Below are 12,770 nucleotides of genomic sequence, written 5' to 3' on the forward strand. Positions count from 1 at the left end.
GCAGAAAATGCAATTTCTCAACAAATTTATTTGCAATCTAATAGCCATTAGCTTTATTCCACTATAGTGGCATTATTTTTCATAATCAACCAGTCAAGTTTATTTGTATAGCTCATTTGCAACAAGGCAGTTCAAAGTGCTTTACATCATAAAAATATAAAAATACAAAGTCATATTAGACACTACCCATTCAACAATTTAGAAAATCAGTAAACTTTATATTTTGCGAAGTGCCATCATTATATATTAAAATGTTGCTTAGTGTTTCACTTATGGTTCAAGCCTTTTAAAGCAAATTTGAAATGCAGTGGTGAGAAAAAACTGTGTTCATCTATAGCATGAAGTATTTTTATTCAGTGGAATCAGGTTTAATTTGGGATTTTATGTCTTAAACCAGCAGGCAAACTAAGCTTGTGTGCATACAAATACAGATTTGTGTATGTTTCTGTTCTGGTCCGCTCAGTGATGTTTTATAGTAAAAATAAATAACTTCACGGAAGGCAAAGCTTATAATATTAGCCATGATTTTCTCTACTACAATACTATTTGAATAGTTATGAAATTGTTTAACCTCAATGTTTAAGATGGCAAATATTTGTCAGTTACAGGTCATTTCTGTATATAAAGAGGTGGATTTATTCACTAGTTAGATTTCCAGAAAAAAACTGTTGCCAGCAGATGCATCACAGTTGCTTTTTAGAATAAACCTACTTGTAGCCTTCAAGCTGGCGTGCAGAAGACACGGTGAGGAAGCTGTCGGTTCTGGGATTGTAGGCCAGCGGACCGGGCAGCAGAAAGCCAGGAAGGAACCTGCCAAAAGAGTAGCTGTCCTGCTCAAAGAACATCAGCATGCCATCCATAGACTGGATGCACAAGGAATGGTGACCTGATGGAGAAAAGTGGGAACAACGCACAGAAGACGGTTCAAACTCCTACTATAGGAAAAAAAGCAACATATCATCCAAAGACTGACTTTTGAAAAGTGTGAAAAAGGCTATTTAGTCCAAAGCTTTTAATGTAAATAACTTCGACATATCAAAAGTAACACTTTTCTCTATCCTGTACTTAAACTCAAAGGAACGTTTTGCTTTCACTGTCAACATTATCATTGAAAGGAATTATTCAGATTCTTATTGATTTACAAAATTAGGATTTTTGTTTTTTTTTTTACTTCCTACTTTGAATTTAAGAAGTCGAACTTGTCAAATTCCTCTCAAATATCTGTATCTATGTGAGAGCATTTTCCAAACATTGCAACAGGATTCATATACATTAAACTTTTCACACTGTGTAACATTACAAACACAAACTTCACTGTATTTATTATGATAAATTGTAAGGAACAATATCTGATTTTTAATTTTTTTTTATAAATAAAAGACTGAAAAATATGGGGCGCATCTGCACTTGGACCTGATTAATTTTGGGAGGGCAATTGGCTGATACTTACATGTGCAAGATCTACATGCTTGCAGTTAATAATAGTCCCCTCACTGTCGCTAACTCAATGACTTTTTTTACAATAAATACCAACATTTCAGACAAAAAAATCAGCACCAGCCAAAATTGGAATCAGTAAGTGAAGCTTTTAAAAGATTGGTAATTAGTGACTGGTCAGAAAACGCCAATCGGTGCACCCCAAGTATTTATCTTCCTTTATTCTGATACCACAGTAAACTCCAGTGCTAACAACTGTCTTCAGGAGTTAACTTTGCAGGAAAACCAATTGTGAGATGGGAGACAATAATGTTTAGATTTATATTCTGCATTACAGCAGCTGACAAACCCTGGATGACTGGCATTGTTCTGTTTTATTTCAGCCCTGTTCTGTTTTGTTCTGTAAGGTGTGCTTCCCCCCATGGCTGAATCTGATATCTCGATTAACACCTCCACACCCACACGCCAACACACCTGAGTTTAAGTGTAGGCGTGCACACGCGTGTGTGTGTTCAGTAGGAATGCCAGGATGTTGAATTTACAAAGCCCTAACTCACAAAACACACCGACACGTGCATGGCCATAAAGCAGTGGAGCTACGTGAGCCGCAGAACTATAATTAGGCCTCAATGCGCTATTAAAAGTCATACTGCCATCAACTACAGGTCAGGAAGACAACCTCCTACAGCGCAACACCTACACACACACACACTTGATATCCATCACCAAGGATTTAGACAGAAAAAAGTTTCACACACTTACACACCTATGCCATGTAAACAAGTGAGAGTGTGTTAGTGATGAGTTGTCTTTCAGGTTGGCCGTTAACACACACAAGGACATGGCCTTGAAACCGCACCACATGAGCACAACAGCAGATATAGGAGGAAGGCATGCATGCTTGAATATTCGTGTATTAGAGGGTGTATTGTGTGCATATTTGAAGCATTTACAAAATAAATACATGAAGAAAAGAGCATGAAATGTCTGTCTCAAATAACTGCTGTGTGACTACTCCAAATGTGGAAAAATAATGGAAACACACAGGCCTGAGGTAACTGTAGCTCTAACAGTGTCTGTCATCACTGGGGTTGTGTGTTATTTCTAATCATGTTCCGACTGTAATTGTAGCCTCTTACATAAAATCAGATTTATTTGAATAAAAGCAAAAGTCACCCACCTGTTATATCAGTAAAAGCTATTTTTCATAATGGTATTGCATTTTTTACACACTCTATTCTTGGAATTGAAAATGTAAAAAAAAAAAAACACTTAATACCAAGAAACAGCATAAATAAAACCTCTAAATTACATATTTAAGCTCTAATATGTGGCATTGCTAATATTCAGTTTATACTATTTCTTTCTTAGTGTCTAATGAAACATTGCACATTAAAAAATGTACAGTATAATTTGTTTGGAAATACTAATGGTATATTAATATTAATTGGGTATTGAAAGTTATTAATATTTTGGAATTTCTAGAGAAAAGCATTTAAATATTTCATAAAATAAACTTGGTGTTTGATGTGTATTAAGATAGATTTTTTGAGTTGCTGAGGACAAACAATATACACAAACTTTAAAGCTTGCAAATTAATACTCAAACTCAAATACAGAATATTGTGTGACACATGATGTAAATTCTCATCAAATATTCTCTTTAAACTAGGGCTCAACAATATTGATATCTATAACGATTCACCCACATTTTTTCTGCTTTGCTTTTACTTTTCAATTAGCAAAAACCTTATTAACCAAGCTTTAGCATCTTGGTAGCGAAGGCATAATTCAGGTGTGTCTATAAATCACAATAGAAGACTAATTATCTAACAAACTAGATATCTTACTGGCAAACAGAGTTTAAATTCATGCTGTCTGAAATATATTACCCTACTAAATAGTACACCCAACAGTTAGCGACTGATAATGTACATGCTTTAATTCTGATACATTTTATTTAATTGCTCTTGTTTAAATATAAACTAAGAACATAATGATATAATGCTGAATATGATATCCAAAAGAGGAAAGACCAAAAGCTTAAAATTAAATGTTACTAGGATTTTTTTTTTAAATCCTCATTACATCAGGGTCTTTTTAAGAAACACCAGATGTGAGCAACAAACCAGAAAGGGTCACAACGACCTGAGCTGGAAGAGAATTAGATCTTCCTTCAAGACAAGAACCTTACTGATTTATAAGGAGTCTGCTGATAAAAAACAGCAAACAGCGAAAGAACAACATGTACTCCACTTGACACAGCCCTATTTATCAATAAGAGAAATGGTAGAACTCATTGCCATAATATCAAATGTGCTCATGTACCTAGCATGAGGGCACCACAACTCAGACACAGTAGAGGAAACAGGCCTGTATTATTAGTATTATTGAAAAGAAATGTTAAAATGAGCCGCCAACAAAGAACAGAGGCTGGCTGCACGCTGCAGAGGGCAGCGCCTCACCTCTGTGTGAGAACATGAGAGTGTGTGAGAAACACACTGTCTGTATATGTCAGAGTGTGTGCCCAGGCTTTTTTATTTTTGTGCATGAATGTTTGTGCACGTGTATATATGTGTGTGTGCGTTCACCTAAGCTTGTAAAGACCGGTCCATACTTTGGGGTTTGTGTGTGTGTGGCCTGAATGTGACCCAAACCCAGAGGCAGCTCAGTCATTAGAGCTGTATTAGTGCAGAGCTGCTATTACAGCGCCTACAGCGCTGCTAAATGGCTGCTACTATAGACCACCATACACACACTGACGCACTCACGTGTAGCAGCAGACACGTCTTGTAAAAACATTCCCACGCACACCAACTTCTGCGTATTAAGGCACACAGTTTGAACACACTGTCACACAAATTACATTTATAGGTACCAGGTTTCTCTGGTTGCTCTGTGCACCTTTTCCTGTTCAGTAACCTATCAAAGGAAACCCAACAGTGTCTGTTAATCACTGAGTGTGTTTGTAATTTTACCATCCATTGCCTATACCCATTTATCATTGCAATTAGAGAGATATTAACCTAATTTGGACAGCGGGGGGAATCTGCAGTACCCAGAGAGAACTCATGAACATTGAAAATAAACCAAGGCAACAGTGCTGCCAACTGTACCACTGTGCAGCCTAATTCAACCAATGTTAGAAACAACAAATAGTTATTCAACAAGTTCTTGTATACTTGTATATACAATGGCTTTGCACCATTTCTAAATTTCTGCTAAGAATTTTGCAAACTACTATGATCAACAGAAGAAAAAATATATATACTGCTCAAAAAAATAAAGGGAACACTTTAAGTGTTAAACACCTGTTTAAGTGTTCCCTTTATTTTTTTGAGCAGTGTATAATAATAATGCTAAGAAGACATGTAAAATTATGTTTGTGCAGTTTTGACTTTTAAATTACAGAAGTTAACTTCTAGTAATGTAAGATTATTCTCCAGCTTAACTATGAGTTCTATGCAGTGATGGGGAGAAAAAAGGGAATCCCCCTTCAAGAAGCAATACAACATCCCGTTCATTTAAGTCATACAACGTTCATTAGAAACTGAACTTCTGACGTTTCACTGCCATCTAGTGGAGAAATAACACACAGGAAAGAAGAGGAGGGTTTTAGTTTTGAAAGGGGCAGTGTATTTTTTTGTTGATCGATTTTGCTTTAAATAATTATCAAAATAAATGTATAGTTTGTGAGCTTGTGCCTGAATTTCAGACTCAAAGTTATTACTTTAATGGGGTTTATCTGAAAATACCATTTAGATTAATTTACTTGGGTTTAAAGTGCTTGAAATCTGGGCTTCATGCCTGGACGGGAAAATGCACTTCATACATATAAAAGCTTGATTTTGTGCGAGACCTCAGTTGACATATACAAGACCTGCTCCACAGTGTTGTAATACCAGAAAGTACATACAGACAAAGTCACATTCATTGGTTTGTGGCATGCATGCCGCACGTGATTTGAGTAAATGCTGAGGTATTGGTTTTAATGAGCCCAGGCTGCTCTTTCTATCAATCAAATACACACTTCCACACATGCACACCCACACACCCAGGCTCCCTAAACACAAAGTGAATGACAGGCTCATCATGCCAGGCCACAGTGTCTGGCAACAGCTCTCTTCATACACACACACACACACACACACACACACACACCCACACACACACCTCGACAATAAAGCCTTTATTTAAAAAGGTCATTTTCTGTACTTTAAAGGGGGTTCCCTGTGCGTCTGTGTGCACGTGTATGTCCGTGTGTGTGTTTTCCTTGGGCGCTGACTAACTGAGGGCTTTCCCCTACTTGGTTTTTCCGAGAGTCCGGTGAACTAAAGATGGAGCAGTTGTATGTACCCTCTCACTCTCCTTTGCTCCTTGCACACAGCTTCAAACTTTCATGCATTTGTCAGGTGCTGCCACAGCCCCTTTTATAGAAACACACACATCACACACTGACTCACTCATGCACATTTATTCCAATGAAGGAAAGTACACAGGACATTCAACATTAGAGCGTGACTCTTTAGTTTGCACATCTAGAGGTTAAAATTATTGCCTCTTTTTTTTTTCACAAAACATCTCAAACGCAGTCAAATTGGATTGAGAGGCTCAGTCTTTCCACATCTTTCTTTTATGCATTTACCCTGGACTTTGAATGAGCCCTTCCCGACTGAGCCCTTCCTGTTTTCTGTATATCACCTTGTGTTTATTTTCATCCAATTCCCAATCAACTCTGAACAGCTTCCTCGTTTTGGCTGAAGAAAAGCATTCCCACGGCATGATACTTACAACACGATGTGCTATCCTGGGGGGTGATCTATAGTCTTACTTTTACAACACACAGAGCATTTAGCATGTAAGCCAAAAACTCAATTTTGGTCTTATCTGAGTAAAGTACCTTCTTTCAAATGTCCCCTATATTTGAAATGTCTCCTATATATGACTTCTGGCAAACTGCAAAAAGAATGTCTTATTACTTCTTTTATTTACATTGGTTTTCTTTTCCCAGTCTTCCACTAAGGCAGGATTTTTGGAACGTATGACTTATAGTTGTTTTGTCTACAGATTCTTTGACCTGAGCTGTAGCTCCTCCAGAAATATCATGAGCCTCTCTGTTGATTCCCTGGGAGAAAGGCTATGTCTTGGTAAATTTGCATTTTGTGTCACAATCTTTCCATTTTTGGATTGACTGAACAGTGCTCCGTTAGATGTTAAAGATTGGTATTAGTTTTATCATCTTGTCCTGCTTTCCACAACTTTATCCCTACTTTGCCTCAGCTTTTCTTAGTGATCAACTTTATTTACTAATTAGGTGACTTATGAAGACTACTGGTTGCAGTGCTAGAGTTTACCCAGAGGAATCTGACTAAATAAGGCTGAAACCATTCTCACGCAAGATCTCTTCAACTTTACAATTATGCACCACTTCACATTATCTTTCACATGAAATCCCACTGAAATTAACTTGAAGTTTGTGGTTGTGACATAAAATGTAAGAGCTCAAGTTGTATGAACCCTTTTACAGGACACCGTGTTTGCAAGGACGTTAACTTGCATAATGCATTCAAACACTGGTAACATATCCAACTACCTGCTATGAGCCCAGATCTAATTTTAGGATTAATTTTTAAATCTGATTTTATTCAAAAGCATGGAAGCAAATAATGATTTGTGTGTGTGTGTGGGGGGGGGGGGGAGAGAATCTGTATCCTTCTCTAATTGTTTGAAATTTAAATTGGTTTTAATAAAAGTAGGAGTGGAAATATTAAGAGAAAGTACTCAGTAAATATAAAGACACGCCCTTTTACCCTCTACCAGAAAAAAGTTTGAGTTAAAATCTGGATGCACATACAGCAAAAAGTTGTGCCGACATTTCTTCAGCAGGCAACTACAACCCAGAAGGATACAAAGCAGATCATGTGACTACCTGTGACTCCTCCAAAAGTGCCATACGTCATGTTGCAGGCTGTTCTTTGCAGGTTATGCTCATACATTAACTTCAGCTGGTACTGATCTCCATGTTCTACATTCCCTGAAGTACCTGAGCAACAAAGAAAACAAAAAAATATATGCTTACTAAACAGGGGAGGGCAAAAATTATATGATCAGTAGCTATGTGAAGGTGTCTGTTACCTGTCACAGAGTAAACTGACAGCTTCCTTGGGTGAAGAACAGCCAGATGAAGGAGGTCTGAACACCTAAAAGGAATTTTAATTGAAAAATATAATTGCAATTATATAAATACTGACTTTTGAATAAAAAATAAAAACTGAAATATGTGGTTATTGATCAATGTTTAGAAGCTCAAATCTTGAATGACATGAGTCAAGGAGGATAGATTCAAACAAAACAGTTCCAGTTAGTTGTAAGTTGGATTAGAGAGGTCTCTAACAATAGGCACAGACATGCAGGGCCAGCAGTTCTGTCCTCAGATATTCCAGAAAGGCAGATGCTTCCTGCCTCTGTGGTAAAACTCATGTTTTCAGCCTCAGGATGGAATCCAGACTTATTTTAACATTCACTTGTAAAATAATTACTTTAACAGCTGGTCCATTTTGTTTTAAACACTGCTTACAGTTGTGTGGTAGGTGATATTCCAGTGAAGTTAATCCTAGTTTTTTATATAGTTCACCACAAAACCACAAAGAAGTCCTCTTTTTGAACTCAGCAAAGCAAAAGCAGCTTTTCTAACTTTCAATAACTCTTTATTTCTCTTTATTTGTTTTGCATGTGGGGGCAACAAGGAAGTAAAACTTGGATCCCAACCCTTGAAAATTGACCTTGTCAGTGCTGAAACAAAACATTTTACCATCTGCCCACCTCGGCCTGACTTCCACAGCATTCCTCAACGACAACCTCCAAAACGCCCTGCAGCCTCTGAAGAGTGTTGTCTCAAAAAAAACCACATGTTGAAAAACATAACATGTTCCAAACAGACTGATTTAGTTGGATTTTGCCCCCAATGTGATGATGTGGGAAGCCTTTGATATAAACCACAGCTTTTCCAAGAAATGTCTGTTCCTGCATAGCCACAAAAACGCCATGTGAGGTAGTAGTACCAAAAATAATGGCAAAACAGGGAAGCAAATTTGACAGTTATGTCTGAGGCCAACATATTGATATATTTCTTATAAAAAATCTAAAGTATTTACAACACCATACAACTCTGAAGTGTAAAAAGCAGCAACTGTATTTACTATTAGCCAAGACATATTGTTAGAAAGTGTATGCTTACATTCCAGGAGCACCACAGTATCTGAATCAAATAACAATAAATGTGACATAAAGGCCCATTTTTACCAAGACATGACAACAAGTTGTTAAGCATAAGCAAGTTGATTTTCATAACCGCAAACCGTTTTAATCTTAGTCAGAGCTTTTGCTCCGACTATCTATAGTCAGAGCAACAGCTTCAAAGTTTACAATTTCTGGAACTCTGATAATAGGGGTGGATGAAAACAAAAGTTTATATTGCCACTACGCACATTGAGTAAGACTGCAAGGGAGGTAAAATACATTTCGCATAGGAATGACCATATATGAGTCAGATGAAAATACGATTGAGATTTTTGCATGAAAGTATGAAAATATGGAAAAGCATCTCATGCCCACTTATATGTATTAAGCAGTAAATCAAACTTTATCTGAACACTTTAGGTAAGTGTAACACAAAGTGTTTTGCAGACATTAACATGCATAAAACCATTAGGCGATACACAATGATCAAAGTAAACACACAGAGAAAACAAATAATAATATTTAAAATATTAATATCAAAACAACAATGACTTACAGGTATGGTAACATATAAAGCCCCAGAGAGTAAAGTATTTGACAAAAGAAGCTCTGTAGCAGTAAAGCTTGTGAAAAACAACATTTCTGACAGTTTTAAATTTTTTCAACCATGCCTGTGATTTAATTGAATGGGGGCTGCGGGGAGAAATGCATGAGAAGACCAGCATTCAGTGATGCATTGCTCTCACTTATTCAGTTAGCAAATGCAAACATTAATCACTGTGATTCACTCAAATTAGACACAACAATGTATGAAAGTTGGATATGCGAGTTACAAAATAAATGTCCTGAACCCGCAAGTTTGCCCTAAAATAAAAGAAAATACGACAAGTGAGGCAAACATTCTACACAATGCATCACCCCATGTTCCTTTTTACTACTTGATCTGGGTTCAAGGTAAATACTTACGAGACAAACTTCCCAACTTCCACCTGAATAATGGCATTTTGAAGTTGAACTTCAAGGAGCTGTGCATCAGCCGTGCCACCATCGCTCAGCTTATTGGCATTTGGGGAGAAAATCCGCAGCATCCCCATGTAGCTGCCCACAACAATCTTGTCTGTAAGATAGTTAATAAGACAGAAGGGAAACAGAAATTACTACTCACTATATTTAGGCAGGCTTTTATAAGGTGATTCTGGAGGAACTGCAGAAATATCCCCCTGAACACACCACTCTGACTTTGAAACATGGCAGAACCATAATTTGAATACACTTTTCTTTAACAGCGACAGCTTAATGGATGACAATACTTGAAGAAACCATGCAGAAGACTTGGCACAGTACCCTCCACATTCAGCCAGAGCTACATTAGAAAGATTATCATCAAATTATATTCATGGTTTAGAATGACAGAGTCCAGGCCAAAATCCAGTTGAAAAACAAATGAGATCATTTGATTTTTAAAGATGCTCTCTGTCTCTGTCCTTTTTCAAAGTTTCAGTCTCAGGAATTTCAGTCTCTGACAATATGAAGCTGGTAGAGCTATAACCCAGACCACTTGCAGATGTTATTGGAGCAAAGCATGGTTCTACAAATCTTGACTCAGCGTAGGGTGAATACAAGTTTTATTTAAAAAAATTTTGCAAAACCATGTATCATTTTTCAACTTTATTATTATGCATTAATCTGCACATATATCTATCACATAAAACTCCAATGAAATTCATATAAGTCCATGGATGTAAAGTTACAAAATGTGGAAAAGTTCAGGGGCTGTAAATATTTTTGCAAGATACTTTTGTAGATACCAAAACGTACACTGATGTAACTTTGAAAATTTGTTGAGAGGGGGAAATCCAGAGACATTTTACTATTCGTGACCTCAACAGAAGTATACATTCAGGTCAGCATGTTGTAAAGATAAGATCATCATGACAAACTGACCATGTCCTGTACCACTGTTGTCCACATCTCCGACACACAGGCATCCCTGGTCAAATTCCTCTCCCTCTCCGAGAGCAGCTGACCACCAGTCACGGGCTTTGAAAAGAGACATGGCGCCTCCAACTGGACAGAGCAAAGCAGAGGGGGCAATCTTGATCAATGCATATGAGAAACAAGCATTTGTCTTTACACTGCAGATAGAAATGTCTCTAATTAAAAAAAAAAAAAAAAATAGTTCACACCAGGACATATAACATTTACTATTAAGCAAATGAAATGAAATATTTTGAATAAGCAATGCAGAGTCAGCCCTTTTGCCCTGAAGAGGATTTAGCTTTGGATCTTTGCTCACTACTAAACATTTAGCATGGAGGAGAATGAAGAGGCGACTAGGTGGGGGCAAGCAGCTTTTCTACTTGACAAGTGCTGAGCAGGTGGAACAGGCGGTTAATCCAGAGAGAGAGAATCCCTCCTATCTTCAGCACACTGACCTTAAAGCCTGAGTGGCTTTTAAAGCAAATTAGCTACAAAGGCCTTTTTCTTTTATTTCAATTCTAACAACCACACTTAATTTCAACTGCTTGCAACTACAGACTTGATAAAGACAAACAGTAAATGAGTGAGCATTTGTTTTATAATAACTGGAAGTTTGGACCATTTACATGGAGTATAACAATGCTTGTTTTTCTATAATGCATTTGAAAACAGAAATCTAGTTCTGCAGACTATTTATTTAGCAGTTCAGATATAAAAATAAAATGTTTATTATCCAAAGGAAACAATATATGCGCAACATTAATATCATATCATGTCGTGAAAGTTATAACCTTAAACAATCAGCCTTTGTTTATATGGGTCTCAATGACTTGTAAGAAACCATGACAACACTATTTCATGTGTAGTTAATGGCTAAAATTACAATAATTAACAGCACAGTACTGTTAAAGGATCAACTTCAAACAATTCAGAACAACTCTGGAATACTCCCTGGGGAAGCCCAACGCACCGGAGGGTATCTGGTTTCATTTACAGTTTCTTGCTTGGGAAACATAATTTTTGTGTTGCAACAATAAAAATAATTAATGACATACATCCAGGGTCCGCTTTAATACTAAGCATGAGACAGAACAACTGAACGGGAGCTATCGTCAAGCCCACTGATTTAACTTTAGCTTAGCCGCGGCTAATTAGCTCTCTATCCAACTTCCCTGCCTATAAGCTAGTAGGTCAGGATAAGTCTCCCAATATAACCGGCATTTACCGCCATGAAAAACAAGCATTCGGGGATGTTTCACAATTTTCTAACCTTTACAGAAGCGTTACTCCTCGTTTGTTATTCCTGCTTCACGCAAACATCACATTTCTCATCTTCTCGCTTGGAGCCATCGTCTTGTTGTCATGACAGTGACGCTAAACGGTGAAGAACAGTTAGTGCGCAAGAACGGAAACCAAGGGGTCCATGGGAAAGTAAGTTTTGATTTGAATAATGACTATATAGATTTCTGGCGTTTTTATAAATTATACATTCAGCACAATATATATATATATATATATATATATATATATATATATATATATATATATATATATTATTCCATGTCTTTAACATAGCATAATATCCGAATGTAAATGCCACTTGAGACGTCATATACCACAGCTTGTCGATAAAGGACACGTTTGTCCTTTAAACAAAAAAACATACTCTAGATCCATTTAACTATTAGTGGCTGGTTTTAGATCTTTTTTTTTTTTTTTTTAATGGAAGCAGTGCAGACAAAATTTAGGTAGTTTCATTAGATTAAAACATTTGAAGACTTGAGACAGATTTCCATATCCATGTTCTTGGCTTGAATCAAAAGCCCTGCTTTTATTTTATTTTCCCCCCCATTCTGTGTACAACTCATTCATTTAGGTAGGAATAAAAGCTTGTTGCATTGTGTAAACAATAAAACACTATTGTTGTAGGCTTCTATGTACACAAGTTTTTACACAAAAGAAAATCTATTAAAAAACTACAAAAAACAAACAAACAGATTTTCTTTTAAATCTTTGGATAGATTTAAAGGAAATTTTTACAAGTAAAACCCCCCAACCACAATGCTACTTATTGTTATAGATGTGTAAAAAGTCCTTAATTAAATTTGCCTATT

At 36.7% G+C, this 12,770-nt stretch overlaps 1 protein-coding gene across 2 annotated transcripts in view; it reads right to left on the reverse strand.

Annotated features, from left to right (window-relative positions):
• bbs9 (Bardet-Biedl syndrome 9) overlaps nt 1-12,067 on the reverse strand; it is a 150,357-nt gene extending 138,290 nt beyond the window's left edge. For both annotated transcript variants that reach the window (XM_028013515.1, XM_028013514.1), the window contains exons 1-6: nt 11,927-12,067; nt 10,621-10,743; nt 9,643-9,793; nt 7,573-7,637; nt 7,367-7,480; nt 712-886 (exon numbers count right to left, since the gene is read on the reverse strand). In XM_028013515.1, the coding sequence (XP_027869316.1) occupies nt 712-886; nt 7,367-7,480; nt 7,573-7,637; nt 9,643-9,793; nt 10,621-10,732 (617 nt within the window). In that variant the 5' untranslated portion in view covers nt 10,733-10,743; nt 11,927-12,067. The remainder of the gene's footprint in view (nt 1-711; nt 887-7,366; nt 7,481-7,572; nt 7,638-9,642; nt 9,794-10,620; nt 10,744-11,926) is intronic.
• Nucleotides 12,068-12,770: the final 703 nt, after the last annotated feature.

Source organism: Xiphophorus couchianus, chromosome 3, assembly GCF_001444195.1.
Source record: "Xiphophorus couchianus chromosome 3, X_couchianus-1.0, whole genome shotgun sequence".
NCBI lineage: Eukaryota > Metazoa > Chordata > Actinopteri > Cyprinodontiformes > Poeciliidae > Xiphophorus > Xiphophorus couchianus.